A 24,556-nucleotide genomic window follows, 5' to 3' on the forward strand; every position below is an offset into this window, starting at 1 on the left:
ATCCCCTCAACCGATACGAATCCCCTCAACCGATACAAATCCCCTCAAACGATACAAATCCCCTCAAACAATACAAATCCCCTCAAACAATACAAATCCCCTCAACCGATACAAATCCCCTCAAACGATACAAATCCCCTCAACCGATACAAATCCCCTCAAACGATACAAATCCCCTCAACCGATACAAATCCCCTCAAACAATACAAATCCCCTCAAACAATACAAATCCCCTCAAACGATACAAATTCCCTCAAACAATACAAATCCCCTCAAACAATACAAATCCCCTCAAACGATACAAATCCCCTCAAACGATACCAATCCCCTCAAACAATACAAATCCCCTCAAACAATACAAATCCCTTCAACCGATACAAATCCCCTCAAACAATACAAATCCCCTCAAACAATACAAATCCCCTCAAATTCTAATTGCCATTCACCAAAATGCAAAAAAAAAAAAAAAAAAAGATAGGAATTGGCTCATCACAATGTGGCTCAGGAAAACTGCTAAATATCATAACAATATCATAACATAGTGATAGTGTTGAGTAAGAATTTCAGGTAATAGAACTATCTGATAATTAACATAATTAACAAAGTCAGTAGAGCAAGAACAACGAAAATCTATTTATAGTATGAGAGACCACAATTTGGATCCAAGGAGATAGATGCAAATTCATTAAAGAAATTATTGTTGTGCGTAAGGGTATGAAGTTTCAGGATAATTGGATGTAATTGATGAAGTCAGTAGAATGAGGATACCAAATATCTTTTTATAGTAACAGTGACCTCGTCTGAGGACGATGGACTGACCATGAGATATGGGTTCCATGCTACCTGTATTACCTCAGCAAACCTTTGTTTATCCTCTTCTTTTTTTGGAGGGAGAAATGCAGAGCTGCCATCTCGTGGAACAGCGGAGAGACTCTGGGATCTCACTCGACAGATCTCAAATAATGACCGCTTTTCCTGTTCCGATTGATCCATAGCATCATCCTGAAGCTTGAAAACATCCAGATCATCGGGAACCTTGATTTCCTCTTCAAGGTCTTCTAAGAGTGGTTTATCTGGAAATGAGATGTATGAAATCATGTAGAAAGAGTATCAGTAGAAATAACTTTATTGGAGGTTTTGTTTGTGAATTTAGTATAATAATGATGACAGCTAACTAGTAATCTGTAAAAATGTTAAAATGGAGAGTTTGGAAGAGGAAAGAAAAAACTTTCAGCATGTTACATATACAGTCGAATCTGTATTAAGCAACCACTCAAGGGAAGTTGAAAAACGGTCTCTTAATGGAGAGTGGTCTCTTAATAGAGATGGTATCTTAAATTTAATAAATGTTCATAAGCTTTTTATTCGCTTTATAAATTGGCAATAATGATTTATAATATATATGAAAAATGAACCACCACTTTGATTAAACAAAACAATTTTTTTTTTTTGTGTATTTTTTTTTTTAATAATTATTACTGTGCTAATTTTTCATCACTATATGTATTTTTTGAAATTCTTTCAGCATAGCAAAATACATCGATTTAACATGAGAAATATATTTCATTGGTTAATTAGATTACTTTCAAATTATTTATATGTTTTTTTTTAATTCCTGAAATCTTGGTCCGGATTTCTGCTCCGATTATTATTTACGTTCCTGCATTTCCTACTTTAAAAACGGTGACTTTTTCACTGGCAAATATCTGTTTTAATGTCTCAAAAAAGATAACAAATCACGATTAAACAGTAAGTTAACTGTTTATGCATTCCTTCATTGTTATATTTCGCATGCAAATTGATATATCGTATATAAAACGTCTGAAAATCGTCAGAATTCCAGACGGTCACTTCGCCTCATCTCCCGTCCTTTTGCACGAAAAGTAAAACTACTTGGGTGTTATTAAGGCGAAAATGGTTATGTAATAAGGCATTTTGGAGACTTCTGGTCGCTTATTGGAGAGTTATTTTTATCACGGGAACGAAAAATTGTGGTCGCTGGTCGCGTAAACAGAGGGTCGCTTAATAGAGTTAAAATATATAGCGAAAACGCTCGGGAGGAATTGAAATGGTCGCTTAGAACAGAGGGTCGCTAAATAGAGATGGTCGTTTGGACAGATTCGACTGTATATGTTTTTGTGTCGGACACATACTTATGCTTGAGCTATGAATGAATGTAAGGTCATATTTCACTCAGTCTGACCCTCAAATGTACATGTCAGCAATAAGTTTCATCGGCAACATTTCAAAATACAATTATGCTTTGAACAAAAAAATTATGCTTCGAACAAAAAAATATAACAAAGTGCAAAAACCCTGTTAATAAGAGAAGATAAGAGGAGAATCCAATTGTCACAAGCCCCCATACAAAATCTTTTTGCCCTTGTCACTGCTTACTGACCGAATGTCTTTTTGAAATATAGAGGGAAAGGAAATAAATATAAAGCAATAAACCTAAGTCTTCCATGTCGTCAGTAGAGCTTAGTCTTCGCCCAGTACTGCTCCTTTGTTTGAGCTGACTGGCAATTGTACTGGATTTCTTCCTCTCTTTAGAACACCATTTCCAGTCTGGATAAGCCTTGAAATGAGCCTCCTTCACCTGGAAACAAAGAACAGTGTAAATATATTTGAATTCCGACTACTTCAAAGCTTCGATAAACTTCCGTTAAGAACAAAGAGTACCGTGTCTGAACAGAAAGAATCATTGTAAAAATAGTCAAATCAAAATGCTGTCATGGAAACGCTTTTTTTTATCCTGATTATCTTACCTGGTATGCTAGGTCATGGTACTTCTGTTTCTCCTTGGGTCCGAGAGCATACCACCATTCACCAAGAATTTTGCTGACTGTCCGGTTGTCCTGGTTTGGATGTCGTTGATGAACCATGTGTCGATGGCGTTTACTGAAGATCATGAACGCATTCATTGGCCGTCTCACATGGTCTTTGTCCTTAGACTGAAAAGATTATGGATCAAAACAGAGGCAATTACAGTGGAATCCTGTCATAGTCCAGGCATTTTGGAAAATATAAAGCTTTGATATAGTAACAAATTTATTTCCATTGAATCTTAATGTCCATGTTTACAAAAATGTTATATTTTACCTTGCGAGGACTCTTGGGCTCTTTTTCGTCTTTGATAGCACTAAGGGACTGTGTGCGACGTTTTGTTGGCGACTTGGGCTCCTTTTTAGGTGCTGCTTCCACAGGACCAGGCTCCTTTTCATCAAACACATCATCATCATAGTCTTCATTATCTTCATCTTCCACTGAAAACACAGGGTTGATATTAATGTGACATCAATATCATTGTAATTAGATTTTAAATTCATGGTCCACTAACCTGTAATCTATTCCAAATTATATGTATTTACAATCTGACAGAGATTAAAAAAAAGGAAATAAGATATGAGAACAAGCTACTCTTCAGAATAATTTTATTAAGCCAAAGGATAAAAAATGTTTCGATAGTTGACTTTCCTTTGATTCTGAATTGCACTGACAACAGCTGTTTTGAAACAGACAATTGCTATAATTTTTTTCGGTGAAATTTTTTGGATTTCATAATCAGTAGAACAAGAATAAGTAGGACCATATACCTCACACCCTGCTAAAGAAATGGAAACTACACATACATAAGTATGAATTTGGTTGAAAAAATGTTTGATATTTAGGTGATTGACCATTTGTTTCCAGGTTACAGAACAATTATGAGAAATGTTAACCCTTCAATGCCAAGGTCACCACTAACTAGACCACTAGTGGGCCAGGTTTACCACTAACTAGACCACTAGTGGGCCAGGTTTACCACTAACTAGACGGCTAGTGTACCAGGTTTACCACTAACTAGACCGCTAGTGGGCCAGGTTTACCTCTAACTAGACCACTAGTGGGCCAGGTTTACCACTAACTAGCCAGACCACTAGTGGGCCAGGTTTACCACTAACTAGCTAGACCACTAGTGGGCCAGGTTTACCACTAACAAGACGGCTAGCGGGCCAGGTTTACCACTAACTAGACGGCTAGCGGGCCAGGTTTACCACTAGCTAGACCACTAGTGGGCCAGGTTTACCACTAACAAGACCGCTAGCGGGCCAGGTTTACCACTAACAAGACCGCTAGTGGGCCAGGTTTACCACTAACTAGACCACTAGTGGGCCAGGTTTACCACTAACTAGACCGCTAGTGTACCAGGTTTACCACTAACAAGACGGCTAGCGGGCCAGGTTTACCACTAACTAGACCACTAGTGTGCCAGGTTTACCACTAACTAGACCACTAGTGGGCCAGGTTTACCACTAACTAGACCACTAGTGGGCCAGGTTTACCACTAACTAGACGGCTAGCGGGCCAGGTTTACCACTAACTAGACCGCTAGTGGGCCAGGTTTACCCAGGGCTCCGATAAACCACTCGTCCACTCGTCTTGCCCGGGTCAAAACAGTCAAGTGCCGAGTGAACTGTTGGGTCAGACTCGTCCTAGTGCCGAGCAAAAGTTTTGACCACACAGTAATAACACTGTGTCGAATTGTTACTAATCCAAAGACATTTTTTTAAAAAGATTTTAATATCATAATATGTCGATAAGATGAACCATACATATACCTTAGGCTAACGTGACATGTGTTTACAAATGACTTCACTAGTACGGGCCGGGTCGTTCAAACGCTTGTAATTTACTAAAGCATGCGTCTGATAATAAAGCAGCAAAGAGATGCTGTTAACAAACCAGTGCGCATGCGGGCGTTTCTTCACAACTTCCTTTACAACAACGAGCGAGCGGCTTGTTGATTTCTTTTTCAAAACAATCACTGACGAACGTTAAATGACGGTAATGAGGAAGTCCGGCAAACTAGAGATCGAAATGACACAAGTGTTTGGTTTAGTTTGGTTTGATTCATTTAACATATGGACTGCCTCCTGTGCATGCGATATGCATGATTGTGTGTGGCGAGTGCGTATGTGTTTCTTGAGGTTTCAGCGTATTCCTGTTTAGTTTCTTTACGACTTAAGTGAGGGTGAAAGGTGAAGGGTAATTCCATAAAGAATGGATGACGAAATACGACATTTAAGATATCATGAACTGTACTCCTATAATATAAGAGGCTGCTGGTCAGCCCTTTTTCTATCGGAAATGATTTTGCCGACTGCGCTGTGTACATGTAAAACCTTTAACATTGTTGGAGTATCACGAACTGTTGATATTGTACAGAGTGCCCCAATCTTGCAGATACTTAGTTGACACTTTTTATAGGCACTGGTTCTATGACATTAAAAACTTACAAAAGATAATTTTATGATGTTTTCTTTCTTCTATAACTAAATATATTAAGACATGATAAGATGTACACAAGGACATAAAATATAAAAGTCTTAACTTAAAACAAGATGAAATCACAAGTTAGCTATTTGGTGCCGAGTGGATTTCAAATAGTGCCGAGTGCTTGTACTATTGTTACTAGGCACAGTGCCTAGTTGTTCTAAAATTTCTATCTGAGCCCTGTTTACCACTAACTAGACCACTAGTGGGCCAGGTTTACCACTAACTAGACCACTAGTGGGCCAGGTTTACCACTAACTAGACCACTAGCGGGCCAGGTTTACCACTAACTAGACGTCTAGCGGGCCAGGTTTACCACTAACTAGCTAGACCACTAGTGGGCCAGGTTTACCACTAACTAGACCACTAGTGGGCCTGGTTTACCACTAACTAGACCACTAGTGGGCCAGGTTTACCATTAACTAGACCACTAGTGGGCCTGGTTTACCACTAACTAGACCACTAGTGGGCCAGGTTTACCACTAACTAGACGGCTAGCGGGCCAGGTTTACCTCTAACTAGACAGCTAGCGGGCCAGGTTTACCCCTAACTAGATGGCTAGCGGGCCAGGTTTACCCCTAACTAGATGGCTAGCGGGCCAGGTTTACCCCTAACTAGATGGCTACTGTTTGTTGCATCTTTAACAGTTTCAGACCACTTATATATAATTATGCAAAATAGTTTTTTGGGTTATACTTCAGAAACATGATATTTCATCATTTGTTTTAATGGTAACATGGTTACAATTTATGAACTTTGGTTTAATATATCAAAAAATAAAAATAAAATCACAAATCAGAATCACAACAAATGACAGTACGAATTATTAATTAATAAATACCATCACCACCGGCATCTGATACACTCTGATGAGCACCCTCTGGGGTACTGTTAGCAGCAGGCAGCTGTGCTGGTGTTGTCTGTGCATTAGGTGTGGGTGACGGGTCCTGCTGGTGACTGCCAGCTGGTGCTGCTTGCTCTCCCCTTGTGTTGGTCAAAAACGGCACCAGTGAATGCCAAGGGAACACAGGAACTGGCTTCTTTGATTCAGTTTCTGTAAATATACATTTTGAACAATATTTCTGAAAACAGTTTTATTGATGGATGTTTATAGTGGTACAGTTGAAGCATTGATTTATACCAAAACAACCTATTAAGGAGATGTGTCAGCTTGAAAAGTAAAACTACAATTAAAAGTACATTCTCAATGGAGTAAGGCTCCCAGGCAGAAAGTAGATCAATGTACATATAATTCATTTGAATAAACTTGGTATTCCTTTGTCCCAGCTTGAATTGCCACTAGCCCGATATCTTGACCCTAGATCTAGATCTACACCTAATTATATATATAAGTAAACTGCAAATTCTGGGAATTTGTTGGCTGTTTACCCAAATTTATTCTAACATGCATGGTTCAATAGTAATACAATTTGTGCAAAGGGCCAAAACTCCGGTTACATTTAATTTGAAGAAGTACATGTACAATGTCTGCTGGGTGACCATTCAGGCACGACCTCATGCGCACCTACTGTAATGTTAGATTCTACAATGTCATCTAAAAGGTAATTTAGTGATCAATGTTAAACTAAAATATGACAGATTATATCATAACTGCTATGCCATAAAAATATACAGAAGAATATATTCAATAGGTACTGATGGTAAACAATAATTTGATTGCCTTCAACCAATTTAACATCAGCTCAAATACTTTACATTTATATTTGCAAATTAAATGAGCTCAACAAATAAGGTTGCATTGCTTACAAGTTCAAAAAGATCTCTGAAAAATGTTACAACAATGATGACATATCCTATAAGGTAAACTGACAGAATTCCTCATAAATTACAATTACATTAATATATTGAGAAATAATTTGTAAATATTACCTGTGGTTGTGACAGTCTGCTGCAGTTTGGTGACCTCCCCCACTGGCATTATGGGTAATAGAGATGCCGCTCCAATTACATTGGCTGTACCCGTTACCTGGGAAACGTGCTGTAACTGCTGCTGTATCACTGATGTCATTTGGTTCTTCATTATGTTTGTTTGTGGTGCTCCCATCTCCTGTACCTGATAAGATACTGGGGCCATCGACATCTGTCTTGTGTTGCTATTGATCAAAGATTTAAGTGTTGACATGGTAGCTGGTTGCTGAGCAACCGTTGTTGCCATAGTGACAGAATTGAGAGATACTCTATTTATTGGCTCAACGATGTTCTCTGACAAGCTGTGGTGTGAAGGGAGAGAACTCACCGACAGACTTTGCACCAATCTACGATTTTGTATCTCAGGGTTATAGTGAGTAATGGACGACACACTGCTACTTCCGCCCTCTCTCACAATCCCTGTTAGAACATGTTTCGGAGACAACATACCAGCCATATATGGCATCTGTATCTGTGAAGTTTTGGGTGTCGAAGTCTGCATCTCTATGCCTGAATCATCACACTTTTTTGCATCCTGTTTAACCATCTGAACTGCAGACATTTTCTGAAGGTAGTGTTCATTAACTTGACTTGGAGAATGAAAAATTGGAATGGAACTGGAATTAGATGGAAATCTCGGAGTAATTGGAGAGACATGTTCGGATGAGGAACTTCCAGATTTTGATGCACAGGAACTCCAACTTCGGGTTGGAGAGGTAATAAATGCTTGTGTTTGAGGATGTGGAGAAATCGGAGTAAAGGAGACAGAATTCCTAGATCCATGTCCACTGGTAGGGGATTGTACACTTAGTTGTGGAGATAAAGGATTCTGGGAAGGTGTCGGTGAAAATGCAGGTGTGGTTGATCGTGAATTACCAAGAGACACCAACATATTAGCTGCTTCAGTTTCATCAAACCTGTTGTGGACATGTCCATGTTCTGGATCAAACTCCCCTTCTCCACGACCATCACTCCAATCTATCTGTCCCTCCTTCAGTTCCCCTGTACGACATCCTGGAAATGGAGGAGCATTTCTCATATTTTTTTGTCCTTTCATAGAGAGATGCCTTGAACAAAAGCCACGTCTTTGGGATTCCTTTGTACATCCTTCTTTGGAACATAATCGTCTCCACTGCTTTCCATTAAATTTTTTACGTATTCCGTTTGGTGTGGACACAACATCTCCCTTTTTGTACTTTGTGGTCAAAGGTGACCTAGGAGTACTTGATCGACTACCACTCTCACAAGACTGAGCACTGCGACTTCTAGCGGAGTCACGTTTCTTCGGAGGCTGAGTTTTACGATCATTTTGCGACCTTGACCCCGAGCCTGGGGTTGCACTTCCTGATCTTGGCGTACTAAGTCCTGATGAATCAAAGCAAAATTCTTCACTCTGAATATCATCATCAGAAGAATCGCCACGTTCATTACTTGTACTCTGTGGAAGTGATGGTGACCGGGTGAGGCGACTTAAAGGAGGACTTATTTCCATTGCTGGAGGCATGTGTGGATGAGGAGGCAGATGGCCATGCTGATGAGCCTGTATCTGTAGATGATACGGAATCATAGGAGGAGGAGGGGGCGTCTCTTGTTCAGGGATTCCCTCTTCAAACTCTTCATGCCAGGGAGGGTGTAAAAGTCTTAGCACTGCCCGTGACACCCATTCATATTTTTCTTCTGGCAGACCATGAATTCTTACACGATAGCTGATTGGTTGAGATTTCTTGTCCGTTACTTGACCTTCGTAGTAATAGTTCACCTCTGGATTAATGCGCACACAAACACGAGAACCAACAGCCACCATGACAGCCATTGGGCTGTGATCACTGATGATGTCATGGTTGTTTTTCTGTTCAAGCACATCATTAAAGTAAACCATGTTCTTGTCACTATCAAACAAAATCCCAATATGACGATTATGTTTTACATCACGAATTTCTCCGGGTTGGTACAGACCATCCCGACGGGCAAGCACTCGCTGATTTATCCAGTTAATCAAGTCAATCATAGGTCGCTTAGCTGGCGGACCAACCGGAGATGATTCACTCTCAAAATCATTCCCTTTACGTTTTTTAGGAGGAATAGCTCTTGATCGTTTTTCATCTTCTGTGGGGGTACACACTAATGACGGCCTCTCGGTTAGCATCCTGTCAGACTGGTAACGCTCTACTGAGGACCGCTCCATCATCTGATCACTGATGGGTGTACTGTGGTCAGCAGGTTGCTGGAACACAGGGCTCTCGCGGACATGAGGAGGTGGTAACTGTACTGATGATACAGGGGGAGGTAACTGCATGGGTGTTACAGGAGGATGCAACTGTGTAGGTCCAGGGGGAGGTAACTGTGTGGACATTACCAAGGAATACTGTGTTGAAGTTACAGGGGGAGGTAACTGTAAGGATGTTCCAGGTGCAGACAACTGTGGGGAAGTCCCAGGGGGAGGTAACTGTGTAGATGTTACAGGAGAAGGTAGCTGTGTGGAGGTTACCGGGGGGATTAACTGTTGGGAGGCTGAAGAAGCTGCTGCTACTGTAGGAGGACTACTGTCTTTTATTTCTAAAGCAGGACTTTTATCTTTCTCTGTGGAACTCTTTCTGTTTCTACCATTACGCCCTGAAAAAAGACAAATATCCAAAAAACTAACACTTAAAGAAGTTAACTTTTTGTTCATATTCAATACAATAGAGACAGAAATATTCTGATATTTCTAACTTAGATATTACTTTTAACTTCTAATAAAATTTTAAGACAAAACTCTCAGCTCAATACCCTCTTTCAATGCTCACCTCGAGTGGAGGTGGATTTTTTCCCATCTTGGCCATTTTTGTTTCCAGATTTCTTTGTTCCTATGGCAACAGATGCCTCAGATACTTCAGAGTCACCTGTAGATTCTTTCTTTCCTTCAGACACCTCTGGAGGAGCATCCTCCAATGTAGCTGCCACTCTACGCTTGGATTTGCTTCCTGGAATATCATATCATTCTTTAACATTTCAAAAAGTGGCATGATGTGAATGCTAGATTAAATTATGAAACATTATATAATTTTGGTCAGATAAGGTGCAATAAGGTTTCAATTTTTTTAGCTCTGAAAATGCAAATTAATGAACAAGAAAATGTCTGACATAAATTATTCAATCACTCCATTCCTATTTAAACATGTAAATAAATTCATTGAGGGGTTCTCAGGTTTTGACATTGATTTGACACATCGTGTTCCACTCTGAAGGCATCAAATGTGTTTGTTTGTTTTTGTTTAACGTCCTATTATATTAATTAACAGCCAGGGTTATTTGAGGACGTGCCAGGTTTCGGAGGTGGAGGAATGCCGGAGTACCAGAAGAAAAACCACTGGCCTATGGTCAGTACCAGGCAACTGCCCCATATGGTTTTCGAACACGTGACCTAGAAGTGGATGGCTAGTGATAAAGTGTCAGGACACTTTAACCACTCGTCCACACCGAATGTGACTTTGTGACTTTTGACCCTGCAACCTTGACTGAGGATCAAGAGAATATGATTATGATCAGATGCAGAACAGTGTTAGGTCGACATTCTTTTTAAACATATTATGTGTTCTCATTTATATACAACACCATGTTTAACAAACAATCGATTTTAGCGTTATATTGAAAATTTATCTCAGACACCAAACAAATAACCAAAATTTCATAATGTCTTTGCAAGACCAAACACACTGTTTTACCATACATCGTTCCTTTAATTAGGTTATGATGTATATAACTTAATTTTGTATGAAACACGCATTTTCATTGGCTGAAATAATTTTGTTATACCTCCATAACAAAATTTATGACGTTGCGAAATGTAACGTCATTTTTGATTGGCTGATGACGTTGCGTAATAATTTATCACAGAAAAGAGTTCGCCAAAGAAAGTGAAATATCTTGGTGTGTATAAGACGAAATTAAATTATAAGAATTAACATTAATTATTTTTTCTGTTATACAGTCATAACAGAAAAAACTGGAGTGTACTCTCTTCATAAACCGCTTTGCAGTTTATTTAGAGTACACTCCAGTTTTTTCTGTTATGACTGTATAACAGAAAAAATAATTGATGTTAATCCTTAAATTTTGATAGAATGAAAGTAAACTATTACCAGCACTGCGGTTTGTTGAAGGAGGTGGAGAGTTGTTTGATCGACCACGTTTCGATCTCGATTCTCCTCTTCTGCTACTCATGGTGAACCATTTACCATCTGAAATGTATAAAGTACTGTTAATTGGGAAATAATCAGTGTTAAACCATAAAGATAACTTACTTTGTAATGTCCGTAAAATAGAAAAAAAAAAGAAAAAACTAAGATTAAGAATATTCTATTGATGACTTCATAATGTAACTATAATGATGATGTCCGTGTCATATCAGTTGTTGATGACATCACCATGTCTATCATTATCACTGATGTCACAGTTAACAATGCATGTGGTATCCTCATTTTACTACTTTATGGGTATAAATATTCTCTGCTTTGTCCTGAAGAAGCCCACTTTACAGGTGAAACCGGTCGACAATCAATAAACCAGTAAGGTCCCCTATGCCTTTTGTCATTGACCCGACCTATTCTGCATTCTTATTAACCTTAATCACCCTACATGCTTTCAGGTATCCAGTCTATACCATGAACCCAGAATTCCACCAATACATAACCTTTACAGCATTGGTGCTACCTATCCCCCCCCCCCCCCCCCCCGTTAATTTGAAATCACAATGAAAAGTCATTGCCTCAATTTCTCGAATTATTGACGATTGATTATGAAATGGAAATTTAGATCTACAAAAAAAATTTCATCAGCTAGTTCAGAAATATGATGAAAAATGTTATCCCAAGCACAGTTATAAATCTTGAGGATATGTATTTATAATTATGCAATTTGATGTAACAGGCGTTTTTTCTCCATTTAATCACTTTTCAAGTCTACTGTAAATCTCAATATAGATAAATAAAACTATGATTGATTAGTCAAACTAATAAAACAATACTGCTACTTCTGGTTTTAGAATGAGGATCATGACCATTCCTTTATCTCACATTTGTAGTGTTAGATATTGATTTATACAGGGACTCAACTCTCAAAGAAAAATCTGGGGAAAATATAACTGCCTTTTTAATCAATTACATGTACCATCATTTTGAAATAGGAAGAATATGTTTTATGAGCTGTTTATATCTATTTTAAACATTTTTTTCTCCAATAAATATCAAATTATGACAAGAGAATCACATAACACTAAATTATAAAGTAAACTTTGACATATATAGCCTTACAGTTAAAATTATATATCACTGTAATTGTGCAATTCTAATATCTATAATTATAATAATTGGACATTATACAATTATGGCCCTCTGTGTTGTTGTTTGTGTTTTTGGAACCAGACGACAACAAACGCAAAAGAGTTCCACTGCCCGACTTCCGATGCAGGCGTGTTCGATGATGAAGGGTTATTCATCGGGCGGAGGGGTTATACACCGGGGTATAATACTCTGCTGCCATGGTTACATGGTTATTCGACGGGTTATACACCGGCGACGGCATTTGTCGGGGGATATTCGATTTATAAAATGTCAGGTGATATGTTTTCGTCCAATGAAAAGAATTCTAACAAAAGTGAGGTATAATAAATATAGATATCCTCAGTCACAATACATCATCATTAATATTGAATGCTCTTCATTCATAAACAATTGGGACTCGAGCATCAGGCTCCTCATCTTCGCTAACCAAGGATTACACTATGCTAAGCTTTATTTGACCCTTGGAGCTTGCGTAGTGTAACCCTTGATTAGTGAAGATGCAGGCTCGTCCTCAAATTATAAATGTCTCAAGATAAAATTTTTGTTAACAGTCTTTATCATAGTAATCTTTTTATCAAATCCAGATTTCCCTTCCAGTAACTATATATAGCAGTGAATTTGAATATGTGGTCTCAAATCATTGCAACACAGCATTTATGGACCTCGTCACAAAGTGTAAATCAATCTAATTAAAATCTAGATGGCCATTCTCACTACGTTACATGAACATCTAACAACATCCCATAAGGGGTCACGTTCTGATGACCTCTGAGATGTGTGTATTTCACTTTCAGGGCGAATTGGCATTTTATCGATGTCATCGAAGCAAACCATTTCGTCATATTATATAGCAATATGCTTTATGGGACGAAATGACTTGAAACAAATTGACAGATTATACAAGCTATGCACTCTAGTCATGCTAATTCGGACATATAAAATTCACTTCCAAGATTCTGGAAGTAGTCATTTGATTGGCTAATCCAAAAGGTCACCCTGACGTGACCCCTTATGGGATGTTGTTAGATGTTCATGTAACGTAGTGAGAATGACCATCTAGATTTTAATCAGATTGAAGTGTAAATTGTCCATTTGGTGAAACTTGCCATTGCTCCTGCTCGAGATGACAGTTTGTATATATATAGCAAGATAATGTTCCTATTGCAGAAACAGGAATGTTTTGAAGCGTCTCGATCACCACAATTAATTGTCACCATGCAACACCCCCGACAAAGAATAATTAAACTTGATTATTGATCTGTTAATCTTTAATGTAAAAATTATTTAACTGCATCTGAAAGAAATCATGCTTTGCCTCTGTATTTTGTAGGTAACTTTTGGTAATATAATCATTTCTAGGGTGTTGACATTTAGTAAGTGTTAGATAGATTCTATGGGAGCTCTTTTCTGTAGTTATGTGAAACGCCATCTATACGATGCTGACCAAGTTGCTTTTGTCAGGGGAATGCGACTACTGATAGTACTGCATAAAACAAAATGTAACTAAGGACAGACTGTAGACATGTTCCCTATAATTCTTACATTCAATCCTATTTAGATCTATATAACACAATAATTGAAGAGTCTATTATTATTGACATACATAAACATATGCTGTGTGTTTGTTTTAAGACACAGTTCTGAATGGCTTCTACAGAATTTATATCAGATATTCAAATGCTAAGACTTACCCACACGTAGACTAGCCTAATCCACATATCTATAACATACATTTGATTGTCTACAAACACCCACCGTCTCCATCATGTACCGCTACACATTTACACATGTAGGCTATGCAGGACTCCCTGAATGACACAAGTCCACAAGGAAATGAATTCAACCCGCTCAGTAAGGTTTAATGTTTTCATTTTACATAAAAAATTATATGATTCTTGTAAAAAAAATACCTTAAATACAACCCTGTTTAATTTAAAACATCATACAATGTGGCTCATGACCCACAATTCGACCGCATTCTTTAGCGTTCACGCCAACAAGACAAAAAATTTAACCTAGGAGGTTGGGTCCCCGATTTTCCAGCTCATGTGACGAGAAAATCGATCAGTAACTCGCCTGTTTCAATCTAAATATCTCCTACACTATATAACCACTTATGATGTGTTTAAATCACCTGCACAACCTACCAGCTTGTCAAAAAGTTCCCTGTTCATTCATCGACATTTCGAGGAATGGCGGCGATTTCCAGGCCATGTAGTATGTGATACCGTAGCGCCGTAGTAAACACAGTGTAGTCTGCATTCCCTAGTATACGCTCAACCCAGCTGATCTAGGTCCGGGGCCTCCACACCAGTTTTACGACGAATGTCGCCAGCCGAAAACGTACAGCTGTGTAGGCATATGGGGCCATAATAAAACCCCTTTTTACATTCTTATATTCGAATACAGCAATTTCAATGAAATTTTTTCATTAACTTACCTTAATACCTTACTATAAACATCGCAAAATGTATTTCGTCCATCGTTCAGATTTTCTATGCTCGCATCTAAAAAAGGTGAATGAGCATATGGCCTCTACTAATCTGGATGTTCATTGGTTATGACAAAGTCATGTGACTGGAGTGTCGGGCGTGAAGCGACTTGATTGGTCGTTGCAGATTAATTATGAAATAAAATTATATTTTTGTCACACAACCGTCCTCGAGTGTCAAATTCTCCCCACCATATTTTCTTAATTCTACAAAAAAGTTTACACACTTTTATCTGTTTTACTAATGCAATGCGACCAAGAAAATACCAGATTTATAAAGAAAATCTTGAAAAATAAATTGCAATTTCCTGTTTGCAGAAATTCAGCTTTATTTTCAGTGAGGCCACGATCCATTTACAGGGAATACGCCACCGCCCATATCACGTCATTTTGACTGAATAGCCAATCAAATTGAATGAAAATGTGTCATCTACCCGTCAGAGTCCGATCAGCGAACTCTGTTTTGCAGTTACTACACGAACAGCGTATACATAGTAGGGGCCGTAATTTGGATGACGGCCGCTCCATTGTGTATCAATCTGATGCGCAAGAGATGTTCGCCTGTTTCCGATAGTGCTCGGATACAACCGGTGGTATCTTGCCTAAGTTTCTAAATATAACTTATTTACAAAATAATGTTTAACAAATTGGCAGATCACATGCGACGGAACTGTGAAATACGGATATTTATGGTTATATATTTACATACATATTTTATGACATGTAATAATTAATGTATGGGTATTATCTACTACATATTCTATGAGGATATAATTTTGTCATGCATATATATATATTTTTTAATTTTATAGAGGTAAGTAGAGTCTTCATATTTTATGAGGATTTAGATGCATATATATTCTATGAGCAGGGGCGTATCCAAAATGTGATGAATATAGTATATATATAGGGGACATACGAGACAGAAAAATATATGGCGAGGCGTCTGGCATCAGCTCATACTGCGACCCCATAAGGCCCCTGAGGAAATGTTACAAAATATTCTGAGACTTTCAGTGCCACATTTCACACAAAATAATAACTGCTTTTTAAGGAACGTGTATTTCGTATGACGTCATGAGTCAATTTAGTCGAAATAAATCAACAAATGTTGCTTCTAAAGTTCCTGGATTTTTATCTTAGTGGGACGTGGGACTGAAAAAAAATTAGGTCGAGAGGTCTGGGGGCCACCAGAAGCTCTCTAAGAAATAGTGCAAAATTCTTAAATTGAATTCTAAGACTTGTCACTATATAGGGCCAGATGGAGAAAGCAACCAATGATTATTATCATCATTATCATTTACGGGTTTACTGTTCGCCATTACGGCCTTTTAGCTACTGGACGAGAATCAGTGATCAATATTTTAAACCTTTTCCTTTACCACAAAATATTTGATGCCGTAATCAGCGGCAATTACAACCATGAAAATTAAAGTTGAAATTGAAAAGTAATATTAAACAGTATAAACACTTAAACAGATCAATTACACATTATACAAATTAACATCTTTATGTTAGGTTAACAGATCGATTACACATGATACAAATTAACATCTTTATGTTAGGTTAACGAATCAATTACACACTATACAAATTAACATCTTTATGTTAGGTTAACAGATCAATTACACATACAAATTAACATCTTTATGTTAGGTTCACAGATCAATTACATATTATACAAATTAACAGCTTTATGTTAGGTTAACAGATCAATTACACATACAAATTAACATCTTTATGTTAGGTTAACAGATCAATTACACATTATACAAATTAACATCTTTATGTTAGGTTAACAGATCAATTACACATACAAATTAACATCTTTATGTTAGGTTAACAGATCAATTACACATGATACAAATTAACATCTTTATGTTAGGTTAACAGATCGATTACACATTATACAAATTAACATCTTTATGTTAGGTTAACAGATCGATTACACATACAAATTAACATCTTAATGTTAGGTTAACAGATCAATTACACATTATACAAACTAACATCTTTATGTTAGGTTAACAGATCGATTACACATTATACAAATTAACATCTTTATGTTAGGTTAACAGATCAATTACACATACAAATTAACATCTTTATGTTAGGTTAACAGATCAATTATACAAATTAACATCTTTATGTTAGGTTAACAGATCAATTACACATTATACAAATTAACATCTTTATGTTAGGTTAACAGATCAATTACACATACAAATTAACATCTTTATGTTAGGTTAACAGATCAATTACACACTATACAAATTAACATCTTTATGTTAGGTTAACAGATCAATTACACATTATACAAATTAACATCTTTATGTTAGGTTAACAGATCAATTACACTATACAAATTAACATCTTTATGTTAGGTTAACAGATCAATTACACACTATACAAATTAACATCTTTATGTTAGGTTAACAGATCAATTACACTATACAAATTAACATCTTTATGTTAGGTTAACAGATCAATTACACATTATACAAATTAACATATAAATTCTTTATGTTAGGTCTAGGCTTTTCTCATCTTTAGTATTCATCAATAAATACCTCTTCACATTGCTGTTACAGCTTCCGTAAATAAACAAGTTGAACGTTATCAGTTTCTGGCAAGGCTCTGGATTTATAAGGTGATTTATTTAGAATTATGAATGAACTTAATACTGATATATCAATTCAAGTTTTGTTTGATGTTAATTGAGTCATTATGTACATCTTATTGGACCTGAATACGACAACTTGCTCAAGTGAGATTTCATGGGTGGGGGACATGTGTGGGGGACATGGGTGGGGGACATGGGTGGGGGACATGTGTGGGGAACATGGGTGGGGAACATGTGTGGGGGACATGGGTGGGGGAGCATGTGTGGGGGACATGTGTGGGGAACATGGGTGGGGAACATGTGTGGGGGACATGGGTGGGGAGCATGTGTGGGGGACATGGGTGGGGAGCATGTGTGGGGGACATGTGTGGGGGACATGGGTGGGGAACATATGTGGGGGACATGGGTGGGGGACATGTGTGGGGGAACATATGTGGGGGACATGGGTGGGGGACATGTGTGGGGGACATGTGTGGGGGACATGGGTGGGGGACATGGGTGGGGAACATATGTGGGGGACATGGGTGGGGGACATGGGTGGGGAACATATGTGGGGGACATGGGTGGGGGACATGTGTGGGGGACATGTGTGGCTCACGATCGGGTAACATAAATCCACATAATTGCTGATAGATATACAATTTCAAGGAATTAGATATCTAAATAACTATTTATTTCTTTGATTATTTGTTCAATATTTACTTACTATATGCTTTATGTATATAAGTATTAAATCATAATCTTACTGTCGAGGGAAACCGGCAAAGGCCTGTTACCTGCAATAAGTGCACAGTGGAATTTTTCAATTGTCAAATTTTGAAAAAAACACTATACGTGAATATTTAAGTTCTAGAGATGATTTGATTGCACGATAATGACTAAATGGTTGAAGCAGACAAGGTTTGATGTAGCAGAAAATCCTAATGATAAACACACATGTATGTCAAAATAAGGTTAATTCTGTCTTTGGGATGAGATATTTTATTTCACACTGGTTTAAGAAAAAATACTCTGTATGGAATTGTGTCACTTAACGCATCAAAATTCATGATATTTCACAATTTTTAAGGGTTTTTTTAAGTCTCAAATGACCTTTTCTAATTGCATTTTGTCCATCGTTGTGCATTTATAGATAATTAACATTTTTGACTTTTCAATAACCAAGAGGCCAAAAGCATGCTGAGGACTAAAATGTTATTTGAAGATTGTTCAAATAAATTACCCCAACCTTCAATCAAGGTCACATGGGTCAAATATGCTAAAATCTTTAACAACTTCTTACCACTAACCAAGAGGCCCAGAGACTTGATATTAACCCTATGGCTTGCTCTGGAAAATGACCTTTGATGTTCATTCAAGGTCATAGAGGGCACATACCCAAAAGTCTGAATCGAAAGTAGGCCTGTTGAAACTAAACATTGGATTTCTTGCAGTCAAATATATCTTGAAAAGGTGCAAGCTGTGAAGAGAGGCTGTGCTTGATAGTAAGTCTTGGGTTCCTTGCAGTGATGTATATCTCGAAAATAAACCGAAATTATTTGTCATGTTATCTCTTGTCATAACCCTCTGCTGTTTTGTTTTTGTTTTATTTATTTATAAATATACATTACCAAATACCTCCATAGCGGCATGTTCTTGATTTTTTTTCTTCAAATAACTGATTGAAACCAAATGAAATATTTATCAATTCAAACTTAATTAAGTGAAGCATTTGGTGATACATTGATGCTAAGCAAATCGGAAAAATACAAAAACAAATTAATTAAGAAACGTAATTTATTTCTTTAAAACGTCGTACAATAAAAGACATTCATTCCTATAAAACTTGATCTTGTTACCAGCTGCTTTTCTTGTAAAGACATAAAGCTTCAATTTCATAAATATAAAATACACCAGTAAATTGGTTATAGGTACCCGTTATATATTTATAATTCTAAGACACACTTATACACAAACCAGTGAAATGAATGAAATACAAAATGGCATGGACTATAAAATATAACCCATTAAACACCCCCTTTCATTCCACGAAAGCTCATGAATATTCACCCCCTACCCTTCACTCCATATATATATGTAATCTGGGAACAATGTCAGTCACAATAATCCTGATCACTTATAACATCCAGATATACAGTTTTTATCCTGCAACTGCCATCGCATTGTCAGAATACACCCATCGTATATAGGCTATATTTTTGCTGTATACGGCAGTGACGGAAAACAGCTCAGTATTTTGGAATCTTAGCACGTGCATCAGTTCGGCTGACCTACTTCAAAGTGAAACTACGTTTAAAAGACGAACATATTTCTGTAATATTTGACACCGTTTCACTTCAAAATGATTATTTTTGATGATTATTTTCATGACTGTTGCAGGATAAATAGAATACATAGTCAGTGTCTTAAAATATAAGCTGTATTTTTGGCTCGGGACAGAAAGACAAAAGTGGCTCGCCATGCAAGGCTCGCCACTTTTGTCTTTCTTTACCCTCGCCCTCGCCAAAATACAGCTGATATTTTAAGACACTGACCATGTATTCTCTATCTACCACAATACGCTGTTTTATTCCACTCTCACGCCATTGTATAAATGTGCCGACTGTTGGATAAATATATGTTATATACCACTAGTGGTATATGACCTTTCGGTCTTTTGATTGGTCAAGAATACGAACTTTGATCCAAGCTGCAATTGTTATTGACGTCATCAATAATCGAAAGACGTCAAATCACCGGGTCCCGGACGTCACCGGTACACTTTATTTCTCGTGATTGTTGGATATGGAATTTATTTCACACTCGTAAGTTATTTTTTAAAAGTTACAAAAGACACGAGCTTTAGGGAGTGTCTTTTGCAACTTTTAAAAAATAACTTACGAGTTAAAGCTCATGTCTTTTGTAACTTTTAAAAAATAACTTACGAGTGTGAAATAAATTCCATTTCTAACAACCACTCGTTGTGTAACATCTATCTATGTAATAGTCATATAAACTTGTCCCTCAGCTGAGACAGCAGAACATCACCATCACTGTCTGACAGATTCTGTCCATGAACTAAATGTTGAAACATATCTGATAGCTTTTCATGGTCGGATTGAATGTGTAGTCAGCCACTGAAGTGTGAGAGGTTATCCTCGGATCTGTCAGGCATGATGGAGATACCACATGAATTGGAATTGACACCGATGTAACAGGATTGACAACTCAGGATGGACATACATGTAACAGGACAGACATACATGTAACAGGACGGACATACATGTAACAGGACAGACATGCGTGTAACAGGACCGACATGCGTGTAACAGGACAGACATACATGTAACAGGACGGACGTACATGTAACAGGACAGACATGCACGTAACAGGACAGACATACATGTAACAGGACTGACATACATGTAACAAGACTGACATACATGTAACAGGACAGACATACATGAAACAGGACTGACATACATGAAACAGGACTGACATATATGTAACAGGACAGACATATATGTAGCAGGACAGACATTCATGTAACAGGACAGACATATATGTAACAGGACAGACATATATGTAGCAGGACAGACATATATGTAACACGACAGACATATATGTAACAGGACAGACATACATGTATTAGGACAGACATACATGTAACATGACAGACATACATGTAACAGGACAGACATATATGTAACAGGACAGACATATATGTAACAGGACGGACGTACATGTAACAGAACAGACATATATGTAACAGAACAGACATATATGTAACAGGACAGACATACATGTATTAGGACAGACAAACATGTAACATGACAGACATACATGTAACAGGACAGACATATATGTAACAGGACGGACGTACATGTAACAGAACAGACATATATGTAACAGGACAGACATATATGTAACAGGACAGACGTACATGTAATAGGACTGACATACATGTAACAGGACAGACGTACATGTAACAGGACGGACATATATGAAACAGGACAGACATACATGTAATAGGACTGACATACATGTAACAGGACAGACGTACATGTAACAGGACTGACATATATGTAACAGGACAGACATACATGTAACAGAACAGACATATATGTAACAGGACAGACATATATGTAACAGGACGGACGTACATGTAACAGAACAGACATATATGTGACAGGACAGACATATATGTAACAGGACGGACGTACATGTAACAGGACAGACATACAAGTAACAGGACGGACGTACATGTAACAGGACAGACATACATGTAACAGGATGGATACACATGTAACAGGACAGACATACATGTAACAGGACAGACATACATGTAACAGTCTGACATACATGTAACAGGACAGACATACATGTAACAGGACAGACATGCATGTAACAGGACAGACATACATGTAACAGAATAGACATACATGTAACAGTCTGACATACATGTAACAGTCTGACATACATGTAACAGTCTGACATACATGTAACAAGACAGACATACATGTAACAGTCTGACATACATGTAACAGGACAGACATACATGTAACAGGACAGACATACATGTAACAGGACAGACATGCATGTAACAGGACAGACATACATGTAACAGAATAGACATATATGTAACAGTCTGACATGCATGTAACAGTCTGACATGCGTGTAACAGGACAGACATACATGTAACAGGATAGACATACATGTAACAGTCTGACATAGACTGACATACATGTAACAGGACGGACATATATGTAATAGGTCTGATATACATGTAACAGGACGGACGTACATGTAACATGACTGACATACATGTAACAGGACAGACATACATGTAATAGGTCTGATATACATGTAACAGGACGGACGTACATGTAACAGGACAGACATACATGTAACAGGACAGACATACATGTAACAGGACAGACATGCATGTAACAGTACAGACATATATGTAACAGGACGGATGTACATGTAACAGGACGGACGTACATGTAACAGGACGGACGTACATGTAACAGGACGGACCTATATTAAGAGTCATATGGGTCAAATAGGCTAAAATCTTCCAACAACTACTTCACAATAACCAAAAGGCCGTGGGACATGATATTGGGCCTGTAGCATGCTGGGATGAAGGGCTATCAAGTTTGTTCAAATGAATGACCTTGACCTACATCCAAGGTCACAAGGGTCAAAAAGGCTATTATATTAAAACGACTTGTCAATCAGCAAGATGCCCGGGGACTTGATATTGGGCCTGTAGTATGCTAGGCTACCAAGTTTGTGCAAATGATTGACCTTGACCTATATCAAAGGTCAAAAGGCTATAATATTCAAACGACTTCTTTTCAATTACCAAGAGTCCCAGGGACTTGATATTGGGCCTGTAGCATGCCAGGGTGAAGGGCTACCACGTTTGTTCAAAATAATGACCTTGACCTACATCCAAGGTCACATGGGTCAAAAAGGCTATTATATTAAAACGACTTCTCAATCAGCAAAATGCCCAGGGACTCGATAATGGGCCTGTAGTATGCTAGGCTGAAGGGCTACCAAGTTTGTTCAAATGAATGACCTTGACCTTCATCCAAGGTCACATGGGTCAAATAGGCTATGATCTTCACTTCAAACGACCTTTTCAATAACCAAGAGTCCCAGGGACTTGATATTGGGCCTGTAGCATGCCGGGGTGAAGGGCTACCAAGTTTGTTCAAAATAATGACCTTGACCTACATCCAAGGTCACATGGGTTAAAAAGGCTATTATATTAAAACGACTTCTCAATCAGCAAGAGGCCCAGGTACTTGATATTGTGCCTGTAACATGCTGGGGTAAAGTTCTTCCATGTTTGTTCAAATGAATGACATTGACCAACGTTGAAGGTCACATGGGTGAAATAGGCTTAACTCTGTAAACAATGATTTTGCGATAGCCAAGAGTCCCTGAGACCTGATATTTGGCCAAAAGTATGCTGGAATAAAGGGATAGAAAACTGATTGACATGCATAAATCTAGCCTTTTCTGATATTTGAATTAAGTGGTTATCAGCATAGTATTTGCAGCAAAGACCTGGATCAACTTCAAAGTTGCTGTAGAGCCAGGTGAGCAATACAGTCCCATTGGGCCTCTTGTGTGTAAATGTAGATCACATCCATTTTAAACAATACTAGACAGTATTGTTTACACAGTATTGTTTAAATTCAAATATTTATCATCGTCATGTAGGTTTCAGGAATTGTTTGTTAGATTTAAAAGTTTAGATATTGTTATTTTTTATATATTTTTTTTAGAGTATTAGCTCTTTGTATCCAGAGACACAACATACCCGACTATCACCACTTTGAGGCTCACCAGACATGGTGTCAGGACCAGAGGAAGCTCGGGCTAGTAAGCGACGTGTGATGGTCTCCATGTCACTGTTGTTTTTTCATGAGGGATTTTAAAACCAAGCTACTCTTGGCTCTCAGGTCTTGGGAGAACACCTGTGAGTGAGACCTCATAAATCTGTACGTCCGGGAAACATGGAGTCGCTGAACTTAGCACTGTTAGATTTCCCGAACTTTGCTGTACCTATGTGAGTCGGGTCGGTCAGTCTCTCCACTTTCCACATTGGATGTAGGGCTCGCATGGCTTCCTGTAGGCCTTGGGCACTAGTACCATCTCCGTCCGTAGTGGCATATTTTACAAGCACACCTTGTCTGGTCAGCTAATCTCCAATGTCCTTCCCCATGTCCTACTCGGACAGACCGTCAAACCGGCCGGTGACCACCAGGACAGTCAACATCATACCCTTTCCCTCTCAGCCAAGTGCCTGTTTGTTGGCTACATCTTATATATCTCAACACTAACAGGGGGATAACTCTTAAAAGCTGTACTCAAAT

At 38.0% G+C, this 24,556-nt stretch overlaps 1 protein-coding gene across 1 annotated transcript in view; it reads right to left on the bottom strand.

The window, feature by feature from the left end:
- Positions 1-14,816, bottom strand: part of LOC117341011 (protein capicua homolog) — a 29,572-nt gene extending 14,756 nt beyond the window's left edge. The window contains 9 exon segments of the mRNA XM_033902806.1: positions 853-1,073; positions 2,455-2,599; positions 2,769-2,954; positions 3,103-3,266; positions 6,158-6,370; positions 7,207-9,858; positions 10,032-10,208; positions 11,367-11,465; positions 14,714-14,816. Coding sequence (XP_033758697.1) covers positions 853-1,073; positions 2,455-2,599; positions 2,769-2,954; positions 3,103-3,266; positions 6,158-6,370; positions 7,207-9,858; positions 10,032-10,208; positions 11,367-11,448 — 3,840 coding nt within the window. The 5' untranslated portion in view covers positions 11,449-11,465; positions 14,714-14,816.
- Between the last annotated feature and the right edge of the window lie 9,740 nt (positions 14,817-24,556).

The sequence above is a fragment of the Pecten maximus genome, chromosome 13 (assembly GCF_902652985.1).
Source record: "Pecten maximus chromosome 13, xPecMax1.1, whole genome shotgun sequence".
Taxonomy (NCBI): domain Eukaryota; kingdom Metazoa; phylum Mollusca; class Bivalvia; order Pectinida; family Pectinidae; genus Pecten; species Pecten maximus.